Here is an 18,311-nt window from a genome sequence, read left to right on the forward strand (position 1 = left end):
TGTGGCCCCACCACCTCCACCTCTTTGTAAAGGAACTAACTGTAATCTGAAGCTTCAAATGGAACTAAGACTTCCTCCACTAGGTGGCAGTGTCTGATGAGAAAGTGTTAGTGGAGCTGGCCTGGAGTCAGAAACAGGAAGATGCAGGATTTGGGCTGAAATGGGGAAAAGTGGTTAGCACTAGTGCCTTAAAGCAAGCAGGTTGTAGGTTGAAGCTTGTTGGTCAGCTGGGCCTTTCTGTGGAGGTTGGATGTTCTCCCACAGTCCAATGAAATGCTGCTTAGCTTCATTGGTGCTTCTAAATTGGCTGTAGGTGTGGATGTGAGAGAGTGCTTCTCTGTCTCTCTCTGTTGGCCCTGTGATGGACTGCTCACCTGTGCAGGTGGACCACGCCTCTTGCCCTATGACAGCTAGGGCACAGGCTGCAGCCCTGTGAGCCTAAGCTGAATAAACAGTTAGCAAAAATGATCCATAGATGGCCTGAAATTCCCCAGTTAGCAGTTTGGTAGATAGCTATGACATGCTAATCCCATCCAGCAGCTGTATTCTACCTGTAAGCTGATCCCTGCTGAGCCAAAGCACTTTTTCATATACAAATTACAACCTTTAATAGAAACCTATTGGTCAGCATCTTATTAGCCTGCTGTTAGCTTCATTCCACAGAAAACTGAGAGAAACTAACAGAGTTGATAAAGAATAAAGAGAAATGTGCTGATTTAAAGCCTTTGAAGTGCTTCAGATGATCTCTGTCCACTTCTGTCCACTCATTCATTCATGTAAGCTTTCTAATGCAGCTTTGATCTTCACAGTCTGCTTTATGAAACTCATTCTAACCCTGAATGTCAGAGTGTTCCTCCTTCTCTTTCCCATCATTCATGCTGGCAGTGGAGGAGATTTGGATGTTGGACTGTGTTTTGGATGATGTGTGTATGTTTGTGTTGGACTGCTGTCTGTAAAGCAAACGCACATTTTGATTTGGATTTCAGTGTCACACAGACTTTAAGGTGGAATGAAGAGTTTGAGAGTTTCACAGTGAATTTTCCAGTGGAGGATTTTTCTTCTTCTTTGAAGGTTTGAAATGTGAACATTGTTCTGCTGCAGTCAATGGACTAAACCAGAGAAGAAGAAAACAGACTTTACCATGAAGATCCTCAGTGTGGATCAGTATAATATCAGCCTGATGTCTGCAGTTTAGTGTCAGCACAACTTTCACATCATATTCATCTCAGCACAACTAAAACATGCTGACTGACCTCAGAGTTTCAAGTTTACATCCTGGACTCTCCAGGAAACCACACAGATGCTTCACTCCTGGATCCTGCAGGTTGTTGTTGATGCTCAGGTCCAGCTGTCTCAGATGGGAGGGGTTGGACTTCAGTGCTGCTGCCAGATAATCACAGCTGATCTTTGACAAACCACAGCTCCACAATCTGTATAAAGAATGAAAGATGTAAGTTTATTAGACAAAGTGCTTGAAATCATTCAGTGTTTCATCATCTGTTCAGAGCTGAAGAAGGTTCAGAATGTAGAAGTTTAGAAAATGGAAACTCCAAACAGCAGAAGCCAACAGGAAGCAGCTTCAAACAAACAACAAGAGAAAAAACTCTGAATGTTTCACATTAAAGTCGTACATTTCTCATAAAAAAAGGAAAAAGACTTGAAAAAGTCGTGTTTTTCCTTCCAGGAACCACATGGCTTCACTTTTAAAGGTGAAGTGTGAAAGAAATAGACATATTTGAAATCCAACAACTTTTTCCAGTCACATTATTAAAGCAGACAAACTACAAGCTCATTTTCATTCCAACAAGTCATCTTCTGACCTGGACTAACAACACTGGTCTCTATGTGCAGCTGGCTGTGAGACCAGTGCTCAGGGAGCGTCTACAAAGTGCAACACTGAAAGAACATCACACACTCATTTGCTTCCAGCACTTTCACACAAACATCTACTGTCATTATTGTCACCAAACTCTGTGGATCCTTTATTGCAAATTCAAATGGGATCAAATGGTCACACAAAAGAGGGTTATGAGGAAATATGATGAAATGTTGTATATTAGCAGCAAGTTATTGAATCATTTTCCTCAGAAACCAAACAAAATGATTGACAAACATGTTTTTACAAACTCAGTGTTGGACTTGGATCAGCAGGATAAGCTGATGTTTAAAGGCATTTGAGTCTCGCTGTATGAGAGTCCAGTTATTACTCAATATTTATGGATGATGTTCTTTCAGTGTTGCACTTTGTAGACGCTCCCTGAGCCTCACAGCCAGCTGCACATGGACCAGCTGACATTACCCAGCATTAGAGGCAGCTGTAAAAAATTCATGTTCCCATTTAAATGGTTTTAATTTGAATAAAACGATGTTGATTCATTCAATCCTGAATCGATGTTTAATATAAATGAATTTTGCCAGAATCTCAGGTTTAAGCTCACAAACTATTTCAACAAGCAGCAAACAGCTAAAACAGTAAATGAGAGCAGCTAAACACACAAAGATGGAAACACAGAGCGTGGATCGTTCACTCGACGCCACGTACACGGACACGCCGTCGGGGCTGAAAGTGGACAGCTCACAGATCCTGAAGCTGCAGGTTTCATCTGTCTCCAACCAAAACTGAGTGAACCAGCAGCAAAAGAAGATCCAAACTCTGCTTCACGTTTGATAAATATGCTCATGAATTCTCTCTGACTTTGGCTGTTCCTGCCTGCACAGCTCTCTCTCTCTCAGTGTACTCCAAGAACAGCTTCAAACATCTGTTTCTGCATCATTCACTGTTTATTAGCCACCAGTCTGCTGTTGTGTTCAGTGCTGTCGGCCTCTGACAGTAAAGCCTCATTTCTGCTGTTCCATGGAAACTTTTTAAAATGATGACAGATTACAAACTCTCAGCTGTGTCTGTAATCAAACCTCTGTAACTTTGCTTCACTTCAGCAGCATCAGGTCATGTTCACATGTTGATTCATGGTTTGCTTCAGTTTTTGATCGTCTGCAGAATATTTTGAAGGTTATCTGCTATAAAAAGCCAGAAGAGGAAAATCTGCTTCATGTGTTTCTGTTTGATCCTCAGTGACTTTGACACAAAGGCCTCTGCTGTGATGATCACACCTCTGATCAAGTCTCACAGTGTCACAACTGATAAATGATCAGAGTTAGAATATTTCTGACTGTCTGCTGTGTGCCGTGACCTTTGACCTGCTAAAGACCGTCAGCTGTGGATTATTCATTGTTGTGTCTGATACTTAGAACTGTGAGGAAGAAGCTACACAGTTAATCAGGGTCCCCTCTCTCTGAATGAGGAAAGGTGGGCAGGCCGCGTGTGGGCCGCGGGCCATACGTTGAGTATCACTGTTTGAAATGTGAACATTGTTCTGCTGCAGTCAATGGACTAAACCAGAGAAGAAGAAAACTGACTTTACCATGAAGATCCTCAGTGTGGATCAGTATAATATCAGCCTGATGTCTGCAGTTTAGTGTCAGCACAACTTTCACATCATATTCATCTCAGCACAACTAAAACATGCTGACTGACCTCAGAGTTTCAAATCGACATCGTGGATTCTCCAGAAAATCAAACAGATGCTTCACTCCTGGATCCTTCAGGTTCCTGTAGGTTCCACTCAGGTCCACCTCTGTGGGATACGAGGGGTTGGACTTCAGTGCTGCTGCCAGATAATCAAGGCCAATATCTGACAAATCACAGCCCCCCAATCTGTATAAAGAATGAAAGATGTAAGTTTATTAGACAAAGTGCTTGAAATCATTCAGTGTTTCATCATCTGTTCAGAGCTGAAGAAGGTTCAGAATAGGGATGCACCGATACCGGTATCGGGTATCGGCCTCGATATCACATTTTCTAAAGTATTCGTACTCGTCCCCCGATACCGGGGACCGATACCACGGTCTGAGACCTGTCTATGTTTGAGCGGCATGTAAGGGGTTAATCACAGGCGCCGAGTGTCCGCCCCCCGGCCCCGGCTGCAGCTCAGAGCTGAGAGAAGGTGAGGCGAGACAAGTCAGCCGTGTGGAACTATTTCAAAGTGAACGAAGACGCGAAAACAAAGGCGGACTGCAAATTGTGCTCAGCGAAATTGTCCAGAGGAGGCACAAAAGGTAGCGCATTTAACACAAGTAATTTAATCAAGCACCAAAATCCCAACACGACAACAAGTACAAAGAGTTTACCCACGCTTATTTACCCACGCTTATTTACCCACGCTTATTAGCACAGAGGAGCATAGCTGATGCTATAGCAGTGGGACGGAAAACAGTTGGGCATTTTAAACACTCCGCCTTAGCCTACTCCCGCCTCGAGGACATTCAGGGACAGCTCAACCAGCCAATAAAGAGACTGCAGCAGGACGTACAGACGCGCTGGAACAGCACGTATTACATGCTCCAGTCCCTCATTGAACAAAAGCGAGTGCTGGGCGTGTCCGAGCACGAACTCCCTGACTATCTCACTGCTCACCAATGGGCTCTTATGGAGACGACTGTTGCCATCCTCGCCCCCTTTGAGGAACTAACTAAAAAAGTGAGCAGCTACAACGCACTAGCCTCTGATGTCATCCCAGCTGTGACTGTGCTAGTGAGACTTCTAAACAGAGAAACAGACGAGTAAATACCTCTCAGCCCCATGTAGCAGTGTGGAAAGTGAAAGGCTTTTTAGCTCAGTGTCACACATTATAGACTTTTTCTCTCCATTAAGTGAGTCATCTTAGACTTGATGTTAATACCTACCTCAGTTGCACTGACTGCCACAGTTCTATGTTGGTGGATGTTGTTAGTTTATTCAAATATTGTGCACTAAATAGCAAAGATGTTTATTAATGCCCCTTGTGTTGTCCAAAGCGGCAGAGTTTACAACAAACTGAAAAAAATACTTGAGTTGCACTGTCACTGTTGAATTTTTTTTTTCATAATTATTTATTCTGTAATATGTTGCATAAAACATGTTTTTCATTTTAAATAAATGTTCTTAATTCCAAACTAGTCCCTTGTTGTTGTTTTTTTGTTAAATTATAGGACTAAAGCTGTTACCTGTAAATTTAAATCATGTTTTTATTAAGTACTCGGTATCGGCGAGTACTGAAATGCAAGTACTCGTACTCGTACTCATTTTCAAAAAAGTGGTATCGGTGCATCCCTAGTTCAGAATGTAGAAGTTTAGAAAATGGAAACTCCAAACAGCTGAAGCCAACAGGAAGCAGCTTCAAACAAACACAACAAGAGAAAAAACTCTGAATGTTTCACATTAAAGTCGTACATTTCTCATAAAAACAGTGGGTCGCAGGTTGCAGTCTGAACACGCTGTTGCAAACTCTGCTCCTCGCGGTGGAAATGCGCCTTCTCTTTCCTCTTTGTATAAAAACATTTTAAAAGTCAGTTTAATCTCAAAATTCACTGTTAAATCCAAAACACACCAGATAAAGAAAAGCGAACGGTTCAGTCTAACACAGTGAACCATTGAACTTCAGTAAAACTATGCAGTTATGACGTCTTGATGCATTCTCAATCATCCAGGTAAGTAAGTGAAAAGGGAAAGACCATCTCTGAATCGAGGAGGGGCCTAAGGGTACATCTGTCACCATCTTACATGCTGTGATTGCAGCCATTCCCCAACTCTCTGTGAATGGGACTCATGGCCATTGATCAGTGGTTGTTGATCAATGGTCGTGACAGTTTGCATAATTCTGATTAAGGAACTGAGCTCCCAGCCCATTGTTCCTTCAGTGGGCTGGTTTCAGTCATTATGCAAATGTCCTGTTTATAAGATTGAAACCTGCAGTCAGCTGAGACTGAAGACGTCACCTGATGATGACGAAACAAAACGCTACGTCCAGATGAGCAGAATCAACTTTTGGAGATGTGCAGTTCTGAAACGTAACTTTAACCTCAGCCAAACCGATTTGCTCAGTTGTAAATAAAACAGCGAAGTAAACGTGACCCGACAGACAGAACCTGAGTGAATTAAGTCCAGCGTTTAACCACTGAGAGCTAAAACTCAGGTGAGGTTTCAAAGCTGTGTGATTGGACATCAGCCGCTGATAAAGCTGGTTCGCCTATAAAGTGCTCTGTAGGGAAACGAGCTCCAGCAGCTCTGCGCTCGGGAAAAAAACTATATTTACTTATCTTGTGCAGAAAAATGTGACATTGCGTTAAATCGAGCACCGGCTGCCCAGTTAAACTGTGACTATCACCAGGTCACGTGGGCGCGTTTCTTGAATTAGCAGCAGGTGTTAAACAGCTGACAGGTGAGGAGGAGGAGGATGCAGGTAAACTGAGGGCCTGTTGAGCTGATCGCTGGTGTCCTGAGAAACACGTCAGCTCGTTCTTTATGTTACAGAAGCACAGAGACACAAGGCGGAAAAAGACGGTGAAAATGAGAATCTGCAAATGCAACATGTGGAACACGGACAGTGGAATATGTAAACAAACTGGGTAAAGTAACCCCCCCCAAAAAAAAAACAGTTAAGCTGGAACACCGGGGCTGTGAGCTCGGTGCTCTCTGTCAGCTGACTGTTAGCAGAGCGAGTGACATCACTGAAAACATCTGAGCACTTTTGCAAACTTGTTCTATGTTGACAACCTGACCAGACGTGTGAAGATTACAGCGCGACATTCGCGGCTAAAACACTGTTAAAAGTGTAGTTGGTGACAGAAAAACGGGATATTTTAAAACTTTACACCACCACCATTGCTGCCTGTGATTTGAATGCATTCTGGGATACCTGGCTGCCCCAAGTCCACACAAGCAATCGATTATCTAGGATCAACCTGTCTGGACTTACTTTGCACGGCAACCAATCAAATGCTAGAGAAGCTGCAGTGGCAGCGTTAACCCCGCCCACTTAGTTTGATGGGTGAGGCTGAGAGATAAAATGATTTCAAGCTGAGACATGAAGGGGACAAAAGTGCCAAAATGAATTAAATAAATATATCATTAAATAATTAATTAAAACTGTCCTTAATTAATTAAATGTGTCAATAATTCATTAAATGTGTCAATAATTCATTAAATGTGTCGTAAATATTTATTTAGTTAATTATTTCCAATTTTAATTAATTATTGCCACATTTAATTAATTAATGGTGTATTTAATTAATTCATTATGGCAGTCCAGGCGTTCCACAGCACCGTGCCATGAGGCAAAAGTGATAACTGGCTCGGGGACCACAACATTGAAATTTTGGGTCCATGGCCTGGAAACTCCCCAGATCTTAATCCAATTGAGACTTTGTGGTCAAAGAGGCGGGTGGAGAAAACAAAAACCCACTAATTCTGACAAACTCCAAGAAGTGATCATGACAGAATGGGTTGCTGTGAGTCAGGATTTGACCCAGAAGTTGACTGAGAGCACGGCCAGTCGAATTGCAGAGGTGCTGAAAAAGAAGGGCCAACACTGCAAATACTGACTGTTTGCATAAATGTCATGTAATTAACTGAAACAAAGATCTAAAAGCAGTTTAGCAGCAAACTTTGTGAAAACTAATATTTGTGTCATTCTCAAAACTTTTCGGCCACGACTGTACTTTCTTCTCACGTCCATCACTCCTACTCTCGCCTGGATTATTTTTTGGTCAGCAGCTCACTGCTGAGTGACATCTCAGACACTGAGATTCACCTTACAGCTGTCAGCGATCACGCTCCTGGATCTGTAACAATAATACATAAGAAGAACATTCTGCCGAGAAAAACTGGAGATGAAGACTTTGTTAAATATTTTTAAAAAGAGTGGACTTAGGAAATACTGAACAAAATAACCCAACAATTTGAACACAGTAACAAATTTGGTCGATTTCTAGCCAACCAGTTAAAAATAAATAAAGAAAAAACAACTATATGTGCTGTTAAAGATGATCTGGGAACACAATGTTTGACCTGAAAGAATGAACAACATTTTTAGGGATTTCTATGAAACTCTAAAAAAGACATTTATTAGTTTCTTGACAGCGTAACTCTTCCAAAATTACTAGACAGTCAAGCAATGTCAGTGGATTCACCAGGTGACACCAGGTGAACTCCAGGAAGCCCTGATAAGTATGTCCAATAATAAGGCTCCAGGTCCAGACGGCTTCCCTGCAGAATTCTACAAAGAATTCTGGACGATTCTGGCATCAGTTTTTACAGAACGTTGTTGGAAATCAAAGAAAAGGGCAGACATCCATCAAATATGAATTCTGCAAACATTACTCTCCTGCTAAAACCAGGCAAAGACCCTGTACATCCCTCAAGCTATCGTCCAATATTTCTTTTAAATGTAGACCTTAAAATAATCTGCAAAGCTCTCTCAAAGAGATTAGAGAAAATAACCCCCCTCTTAATGCATCCTGACCAAACTGGTTTCATAAAAGGTAGGCACTCATCAACAAATACACATAGATTACTTAATTTGATAGACTACTCATACAGTAAAAACATCAAAACTACAATATTTTCTTTAGATGCAGAAACAACGTTTAACAGAGTTAACTGGAAATGTTCATTTCCAACTTTACACAAATTTGGTTTTGGAAACTCTTTCAAAAATATTATACAACAGCTTGAGTCAGAACAAATAACCAAACATCCTCCAGCTTCTGCATTTCTGAATAACAAATCTTGGACTCACCGAGCCTTTCTGCAGTTCCTCACAGCTGGAATCAGTCTCTGTCGTCCTTGGTCTGTTGTGTTGTACTCCTGCAGGTCAAACTCATCCAGAACCTCCTCTGACATCTGCAGCATGAAGGCCAGAGCTGAGCAGTGGATCTCAGAGAGTTTCTTTGATTTGTTCTCTGACTTCAGGAACTCTTGGATCTCCTGATGTACTGAGAGGTCGTTCATCTCCATCAGACAGTGGAAGATGTTGATGCTTCTGTCAGGACAGGAATTAAACTTCTTGTTATTCTTCAGGCTCTTGATGACTCTCTGGATGGTTTCTGGACTGTTCTCTGTCTGACCCAGCAGACCTCCTAAGAGTCTCTGGTTGGACTCCAGACAGAGGCCATGAAGGAAGCGAACAAACAGGTCCAGACGACCATTTTTACTCCTGAAGGATTTTATTAGTGTTTCCATCAAAAAATTGTCCAGAGATGACTCGTTGTATTTTTTTCCCAGGAAGTCCTTCAGCACCTCTGACTTCCTGTTGGTGAAACAGTGGAACATGTAGACTGCAGCCAGAAACTCCTGGATGCTCAGATGAACAAAGCAGTAGACTGGTTTCTGGAAGATCACACACTCTCTTTTGAAGATCTCAGTACAAACTCCTGAGTACACCGAGGCCTCTGTCACATCCAGACCACACTGCTCCAGGTCTTCTTGGTAGAACATGATGTTTCCTTTCTCCAGATGTTCAAACGCCAGCCTCCCCAGCTTCAGAAGAACTTCCCTGTCAGCCTCCGTCAGCTCCTGTGGACTCGTCTCATGTCCCTCGTGGTACTTGTTCTGCTTCCTCTTTGTCTGAACCAGCAGGAAGTGTGAGTACATGTCAGTCAGGGTCTTGGGCAGCTCTCCTCTCTGCTCTGTAGTCAACATGTGCTCCTGAACTGTAGCAGTGATCCAGCAGAAGACTGGGATACTACACATGATGTGGAGGCTCCTGGATGTCTTCATGTGGGAGATGATTCTGCTGGACAGATTCATCACTGAATCTCCTCCTGAAGTACTCCTCCTTCTGGGCGTCAGTGAAGCCTCGTACTTCTGTTAGCCTGTCAACACATGTAGGAGGGATCTGATTGGCCGCTGCAGGTCGGGAAGTTATCCAGACGAGAGCCGAGGGAAGCAGATTCCCCTGGATGAGGTTTGTCAGCAGCTGGCTGACTGATGACTTCTGTGTGACATCAGACAGCAGCTTCCTGTTGGTGAAATCCAATGAAAGTCTGCTTTCATCCAGGCCGTCAAAGATGAACAAAAGCTGAGAGACAGCCAGCTTCTCTGCTGTGACCTTCTGTAATGTTGGATGGAAAACATGGAGCAGCTCCAGAAGACTGTACTGCTCATCTCTGATCAGGTTCAGCTCCCTGAATGAAAGCAGAACCACCACACTGACATGTTGGTTCTCCAAGCCCTCTGCCCAGTCCAGAGTGAACTTCTGCACTGAGAAGGTTTTTCCAACACCAGCCACGCCGTTGGTCAGAACCACTCTGATGGGTCTCTGTTGGTCAGGTAAGGCTTTAAAGATGTCCTGGCACCTGATTGGAGTGTCATGGAGGGCATCCATCTTGGAAGCTGTCTCCAGCTGCCTCACCTCATGTTGGGTATGAACCTCTTCACTCTGTCCCTCTGTGATGTAGAGCTCAGTGTAGATCCTGTTGAGGAGGGTTCTACTTCCTGTTTCATCACTTCCTTCAGTCACACGTTCACATCTCCTCCTCAGACTGATCTTATGTTCATCTAAAACCTCCTGCAGACCAACATCTGCTGAAAGAAAGAAAAACAGAAAGAAAACTCTTCAATGTCTGAACAACAACAAGAAGTCCAGTTTTCAGAAATGAGTCCATCAGCAGACAGATGTTCAGTCTTACTTTGTACACAGCTGCTCTGACTGGCTGTCTGCAGTCCAGCTCTGCTTCTGGATCTTTCTCCACACTGGGGACAGGACCAGTCTCCTGATGAAGCAGACTGGTCCCAGTATGAGGAGATGCACTGTCTGCAGAACCAGTGTCCACAGCTGGTAGAGACTGGATCCTTCAGGACGTCCTGACACAAAGCACAGCAGGACGGCTGCTCCTCCTCACAGACACCACTCCTCTTCCTCTTCCTCCCTCTGTGAACACATTTCTTTATCACTAAAATCATTGACTATCAGTGACAAACATCCAGATTTGATGACACTGTGCAGAAGCTCTGATGGTCACAGAGAAAAGTCAAAGTGGAGAAACTTGTGTTTGAGTTCAGAATCCAAGTTTCCTTTGCTGTTCCTGTCTTATTAAACACAGAGTGATCAGCCTACAAACTCCACAGTAAAAGCCTTCATCACACAGCTGATTATGTCCTTCACTGGATGTACTGGAAGTTTGGGATCCATCACTTTGAACTGACCTTTGACCTCCTCTAAAAACTGTGGTGGAGCAGCGGTGTCACATTCAGAGCTTTCAGCTTTATTTTGAAAGAGTTCAGTCATCAGGAAGTGAACTTCTGGGTTCTGATTTCCTTTCTATTATTTTACAGAAGTGAAGAAGAAGAACTAAAAGCTTTGAAATGATCTGAGTGATATTTTTGAACATTGCCACCAAATTGAGTTCAGCCTCCAGCAGTAACTTTGTTTCATGATGCCTCCCTGATGATGTGATGTTTGATTACAAACCTGTTTATGTGTTAGACATTAATCACATGAACACAGGCAGAAAAAAGAAGCCAATGAAACAAATGACAGAAACGTGTTCATTCACTGCCATAATCCATATTTGATATGTACAGATGTTTGTAAAGAACACGTGTGCAGCGCTTTGTTCTGAGTATCTGCTGTCAGCACACAGTGCAGCAATAACTACAACCACACGTTTCTGTAGATCCTGAACATCAGCCTGGAGGAATCTGACCTCAGGTCTGCACACAGAGGAGCTTCACCTCTGGGATGATGCTGGCTTCAGCTCCTTCTACAATCAGGCAGAAGCTTCTGCACCATCAGGACACAAACAGAGAGGAGCTTCTATCCTCAGACCATCCAAGTCCTAAATCAGAACATGCTCCCCTCATAGCATCACCATCAGGGTTTAAACAGGACCTTACATCATGTTCTTGTCTCACTGTCATATTTCAGATCATGTCTGATTCATTATGACGTCACACGCTGCTACACTGATCCTGCTGCTTCATTACTGCTGATATTACTCTGCTCACTCTGTTCAGTTACTCTGTTTACATCACTTTGCTCATTTGCTTTGTTCTGCTTGCACTGCTCTGTCAGTACATGCTGTGCTAATGTGGCACAAAGCACTTTAACATTACATCTGCACAATGTTTCATTATTTCATTTAATGATTGTTTCTAATGTTTTGTCCAGTCACAGGAGCAGCTCAGCACATTTCACTGTGTTGTACGTGTATGACGATGCCTGTGACAAATAAACAGCCTCGGACTCTTCAATCTTCTGCATTTCTTTGGAGATCAGCTCAGTGGCCTGTTGAGACCATCTTTCTATTTCTGATGACTCAGTTCAGATTATTATCCTGATACTTTCTTTTAAAATGTGATGAAATCATTTATCTGATGTTCTGACACAAATACACCAAAACAATCCCAAACAGCATGAACCACCACGTTACACACAGTGTCATAAAAATACAGGCAACTACAAATAAAAACACTTTTAAAATATAAACTAAAATTACAAAGTGGTCTCAGAATTTCAAACACCTGTAAATGAGTCAGCAGCTCTCTTACATGGTCAGCTGAGCTCCATGATTGAAGTTCACTGTTGGTGCAGGTTCATCACTGAAGCCTGGAGGAAGTATTTCTTTGGACCAGTCACTCCTCACAGACACACAGCTGGATGCTGGAGACTGTGACCTCTGACCTCTGCAAACACAAACACATCACATTCATATGACATGAATTACTGATTAATCTCTGTTTAAAATCTTTAAGCAGCTGCAAACACACAAACTGGATAATGTGATGGTTTCTGTCAGTAATAGTTGTCTCAGATTAGAGTACAGACGGCTGCAGAGACGTTCACAGCAACAGAGAAGAAATCATTACCTTGGATTGCATTACTACTACGATTAATACTAGCATTATCGCACCCGGACCACCATTAGGAATCATTTATGATGTCACTGGTAGAACACATTTATAGAAACAACCTTTGAACTCTGAGTCAGCAGCTCTCTTACATGGTCAGCTGAGCTCCATGATTGAAGAACATTGTTGCTGCAGGTTCATGACTGAAGTTTGGAGGTCTGTCTTTGGACCAGTCACTCCTCACAGACACACAGCTGGATACTGGAGACTGTGACCTCTGACCTCTGCAAATACAACCACATTGCATTCATTTCACATCAATTAGTATACCACAAAAGGCATGCAAGAAACACAGTATGAAGGCAAACTTCTGGCTTCAATAACATTCAATAGGTCAGGTGGAAACTTTTCTCAGATTTGATTCATGTTTTTATAGAACGATCCAGCTAAAAAAAATATACCATTAGGTCAGGGGTCAGCAACCTTTAGGACCCAAAGAGCCATTTGGACCCAGTTTCCACGCAAAAGAAAACACTGGGAGCCGCAAATACTTTTTGACATCTGAAATGAAGATAACACTGTATATATTGTTTTTTACCTTTATGCTTTGTGTGAACAACTAAGGTGTGTTGCTGATGAAATCCATGAAGTTACAGAGAAAATTACATGTTATTTATGTAATGAACACATTTGAACTCTTAAAGAAATATAACCAAAGGAAAGACGCCCAGCTGAACTAAAATGATCCAGCAAACAAAAACTGCTGTGAGCTGCCACCCTTATATCTCCTTTGTGCTTTTGGAGCCTTGACCTGACTTTTAAAAAATAATTGAAAAAAAGCTCTATGCTGCTGAAAGATGAAAAATAGATATTTACAAAATTCTGCCTAAATATGTATTTTACCTGGTTAATGTGTGTGGCGGGGCGTGGTCTGCAGCGCCGCTGCAGGGGAGGCGACGCACCCGAGCGGCACCCGCAATCACGCCTCGCCGCCTTAACGTCTGTGCTGTTGTGTTGGTGTGTGTCGGGCTGTGAGCTGCAAAGCTACAGCTGGCTGTGTGCGTACAGCAACCGTGTGTGAAAAGTGGTCAGTAAAGAGATGCTGAAAAGCGTGTTCATGCAAACATCGTCGGGTCTGCCGTGATATGTTTACAACGGGACTTCTGCTCCTGAACCTCTGCGCACAGCGTCTGCAGATCGGGGCTGTACGAAGTCACTTTCATCTTTACAGGACTGTAAGCTGTCGTCTGTGAGGCGTGAGCGGTGTTTGTTTTTAACATAGTTCACGGTGGAGAACAGCTGCTGACATAATGTGGATCCAAAGATCCAGAATTGGCCTACCTGGGGCTGAAAGTCTCGATAAATGCACGGCGTTTCGGCGGGTACACCGGCTTCCGTGAGTGTGACGCTTATTTGAGCGATGAAAAAATAAAGAAATATAATTTTATTTTTATATTTCAAAATCACAATAATCTTCCAATTTAGAACTACAAGTTAAAAAAGAACATAAATAAAATACACTTCAGCTAAATACTTCTAATTTATTTTCCCAAACCACGCGGAGCCACACTATAAGGACTAAAGAGCCGCAGGTTGCCGACCCCTGCATTAGTGTTAGTCAATGTTGCAACTGAACTGAAAAACTAAATATTTTGGTCAGGTCCAAAGAAACAAAGTCACTATTAATACAACACAACCCCCCCAAAAAGACCCATGTAGACCCCGGGCTCTATGGGTCTTGTGCTCGGAGCTTGTTCCTGTGCTGCCATGATTAGTGCCTCTGTGCTGTCTTTCAGTCCAGCTTTGTTCAGCCACTGGTAGGATTTCTGGATGTCAGCCACTTCCTCTGCCTGCTGGTGGTGCAAACTGTGTTGTTCTGAGTTTCATTGGACGTCTTTGTCCAAAGCACCAGACAAAGGGCAAAGTAGATGCATTTGCATCAGCAGGAAAATACACCCCAAACTAGCATCATCATTATACAACTTTAACAACTGCCACTAAATGATACTTCATACACAGACCAGTGTTAGGTTAAGTTATGATGTCACTGGCAGAACACATTTATAGAAACAACCTTTGAACTCTGAGTCAGCAGCTCTCTTACATGGTCAGCTGAGCTCCATGATTGAAGAACGTTGTTGCTGCAGGTTCATGACTGAAGACTGGAGGAAGTCTTTCTTTGGACCAGTCACTCCTCACAGACACACAGCTGGATGCTGGAGACTGTGACCTCTGACCTCTGCAAACACAAACATCAATAACTGATCAGTTCTCTCTGACAGCCATATGATCAGCTGATCCCTCTGTGATATTGTGTCTGCCTCATAACGCTGACAGGTCAGCCAATCATCAGCCAGTTTTTCTGTCTCTGAATGAACTCAGTTTGTTCTCAGCTCTTCTCTCTGATTCTGCTGCACTGACTTCACTTAAACTTACAGAGTTCAGATCTTAGCAAGAAAACAAGTCAATAAAAATCTAACTCAGATCAAACAGTTTGAACCAATCACAGATCAATGATTCTGTCATGGTTCTGTTGAAATGACTAATAAAGTTAGTAGTGTTCTTACATTGTTGCTGCAGGTCCATGACTGTAAGGTGGAGGTGTTTGTGTAACCCCGTCACTCCTCACAGACACACAGCTGGATGCTGCAGATGCTGCTCCGTCCTCTTCCTCCATCTTCTTGATGTCAGGGTGGAGTTAGTCTGAGAGGTAAACACACACACTCAGAGGTGCTGTTGTACTGGAAGCATCACACTGACGGCTTTCTAATGTTGGAGCTTTGGCCCTAAAGTCCAAACCAGTTATTTTAGAGGCTCAAAGTCTTTAAAAAACACCAAAACCATCACATTATTTAATAAGTACATGATCAGGTGGATGAAGGAACTCAGTGTGTTTGGGATCATCGTCATGGTGAGGAGCCCACATGTTACGGCTCCTTTGGAGAGAAGCTGAGGATCACTGCAGGAAGTGAGCTCATGAAACCAAACTGCTGTTTGTGAGCAGGATGACTCTGTTATTGGACCTGCTCTGTGTTCTACATATGATCAATACTTCAAATATCTGTAAACATGTCATCTTATATTTGTTGCACTTGGTCACATCTGTCTTTAAAAACAGATTTTTAATGTCACTGAGAGTTCTTTTCTACCTTTATTGATTTATTTTGGAATAAATTAAATATAAAGGTGCCAAAAACTGCCTGCAGCTTCTGCTCTGTGACAGGAAACTACTGTCAGGCTCAAAATGACTTCAGATTATTCATCACAGAGTGTTTATAGATCACAGGACACGTTACAGTTTTACTGTCGATGTTTTAGTTTAAAAGAATGACGTGATAAGGTCTTACTGTGAATCTGCGCGCTAATTGGCTAATACCCTGAGACTGACAGGTGGTTATCCAATCAGCGTGCGGCCTCACACGGACATAAAACTCTTAAAGTTTGTTTCTGAAGGGATTTTCAGATCAGACCTGATGTTTCTGCCTACAGCCTGTTTACCGATATAATCAATATCAGATATCAGAGCAACAGAAACCTCGGTGATCAGGACGCCGGGACTGAGAACAGGAAGTGGCTCAAACGTCGCACTTTCATAAAGTCAGCCTGAACTCCACTCACAGAGTTTCTGTCGCCATTTTAGTTTTAAAAGACGTCGTGATAAGGGCGGGTCTTACTGTGAAACTGCGCGCTCATTGGCTAATAACTTGAGATTGACAAGCCGTTATCCAATGAGCGCGCGGCTTCTCCCGACATAAAGTAGTTTCCTTTGAAAAACCAAAGTCTGATTATTTTTGCCTCCACTGACGGAGCCTGTTGTTCCCGCCACAGAGACACAGTAATGTCAGAGCGGTGTTAACACTCACCTGCCTCAGCACAGCTCTCACTCTCCTCCTGCTCTCTCAGCTAAACTCACTTCCTCTCTACTTACAGGAAACCAGAGGAGCCGACCTGCCTCACGTTTCACCCACAGACACGAACAGCGTGGAATTATTTTATGTCATAAGAAGAAACATATTCATGTTAACACTCACCTGCCTCAGCTCCACCTTCCTCCTCCTGCTGCTCTGAACGGAGGATCAACACTTTCACTTTCACTGCTCCTCCCTAAACACAGAGGATGCTGGGACTTGTAGTTTTTACCTTGTGTGATATTTATGGCTGTGACATTAAATCACAGCATGAAAACTTCCTGCAAATATGTCACAGGCGATAAAAGTTTCACATTAAAGGTGAAGTTATTTTTCTGTCTCATGTTCAATAAACAGTGAGCTGGGAAAACTGAAGAACAGACTTCAGACGTTCCCTGCAGAGTTTCTGCTGCTCGGTCGTCTGCATGTTGCTGAGACTGAGCTGATGATGAAGCTGTGATGGGTTTATGGCACGTTTGGTTCTGGAGAAGAGTTTTACTGTCGGTGCAGGTGAAATGATCAGAGGTTACAGCCTCTGGCACTGGTTAAAGTGGAGGCAGCGATCAGGACGGCTGAGCAGCAGAGGTCTCGAGGGTCCTAAAGTGTAAAAGCATCAGTGTTAGTAACACAAAGATCACAGAATGGGATCATCCACACAACACTAACATCTAAATCCACGGCAGGAACTCTTCCAGTGTCCTGAAAAATCTGTGTGCACGATGCTGAGATTAAAATCTGTCTGCTCATCTTAATGCAATATTTACTAAAGTCTGGTAGAAGTTTTACTGATTTCCAGTCCACTTAGAAGACGTGTGGATAGGTGGTGGGTTGTAGAGCAGACTGAAAGCTTTAAGTTCATCCTCTGATTAAAAACTCAGACCCACAGATACAGGAAGTATAACCCTGGTGTAAGACAGGAAACAGCAACACGGCAGCCATCTTTTTCCTCCCATGATGACCAGTGTCCCAGCAGAAGCTGGGGTTTGTTAGATCCTGTTCGATCCAGAGGAAACAGGCTAAAAGAGTCGATCAGGGGGGATCATGGTTTTATTATGTGCTCGTTATGATTGAAGCTCTGGTTGTGTGTTAGAGACAGAACCTGCAGATTCCTCCACTCTGCCTCCTCCTCTGCAGGAATCAGCCTCTTGCCTGGTTTTATTCACCAACGTGAATAAAATCATCAAACTAATCCAAGTTCATTGTGAAATGCCTGAAAATGGAGGAATAAATCTGTCAGTTACCGTATAAAGTTTGAGTTTGTCAGTGTTTTACACGGAGACGGTCGTCAGATGTTGAATGTTTAGCATGAATGTTCCACATCTGGAGAAACCTTCCAGATTAAAGCCAGTGAAAAGTGAAGAGTTGATGTGAAAATGTTGATTGATGTGAAAATAAACATGATCATTTAATGTTTTTGTCAGTCATTAAAAATAAATCCTGGTCTTTCATTTTGGTGCTGCATTGTTCACAGAAACACATATTTTCCTGTTTCTTTCTGTTTGTGTGTTTCTGCTTTTGCCTGTTTAGCGCTGCTGAGCAGGAAAACCCAGACGAACAAAAACCTCTTTTAAGTAAATGTTTGAGTCACTTTGGGTCTGAAGTGTAAAAAACTGCAGACTTAAACAGATTTGAAGGCATCACAGGAACAGCCTCACATTCAAAACATGAAAGAGAGGACTTTTATTTTGAAACACTCAGGAAATGACAGAGGGAAAGTTTTTAATTAAAACAAATTA

The 18,311-nt window shown here is 42.7% G+C and overlaps 2 protein-coding genes across 4 annotated transcripts in view; both read right to left on the minus strand.

Moving 5' to 3' along the window:
• Positions 1–1,234: 1,234 nt before the first annotated feature.
• Positions 1,235–18,311, minus strand: part of LOC148096496 (NACHT, LRR and PYD domains-containing protein 12-like) — a 63,598-nt gene continuing 46,521 nt past the window's right edge. For 2 of the 3 annotated variants that reach the window (XM_087835657.1, XM_087835655.1), the window contains one exon: positions 1,235–1,430. In XM_087835657.1, the coding sequence (XP_087691783.1) occupies positions 1,235–1,430 (196 nt within the window). Of the gene's footprint in view, positions 1,431–3,535; positions 3,716–18,311 lie in introns of all 3 variants that reach the window. The other variant, XM_087835654.1, reaches the window with a different exon arrangement.
• LOC148096497 (NACHT, LRR and PYD domains-containing protein 12-like) lies at positions 9,561–16,785 on the minus strand. Its single transcript, XM_087835773.1, has 6 exons — positions 16,699–16,785; positions 15,235–15,370; positions 14,772–14,906; positions 12,820–12,951; positions 10,507–10,748; positions 9,561–10,399 (listed from the first exon to the last, which is right to left on the minus strand). Exons 2-6 carry the CDS (start codon positions 15,342–15,344, stop codon positions 9,561–9,563), a joined length of 1,458 nt encoding a protein of 485 aa, XP_087691899.1. The 5' UTR covers positions 15,345–15,370; positions 16,699–16,785.

This window comes from Neolamprologus brichardi, chromosome 23 (genome assembly GCF_056152115.1).
Source record: "Neolamprologus brichardi isolate AB-2024 chromosome 23, ASM5615211v1, whole genome shotgun sequence".
NCBI lineage: Eukaryota > Metazoa > Chordata > Actinopteri > Cichliformes > Cichlidae > Neolamprologus > Neolamprologus brichardi.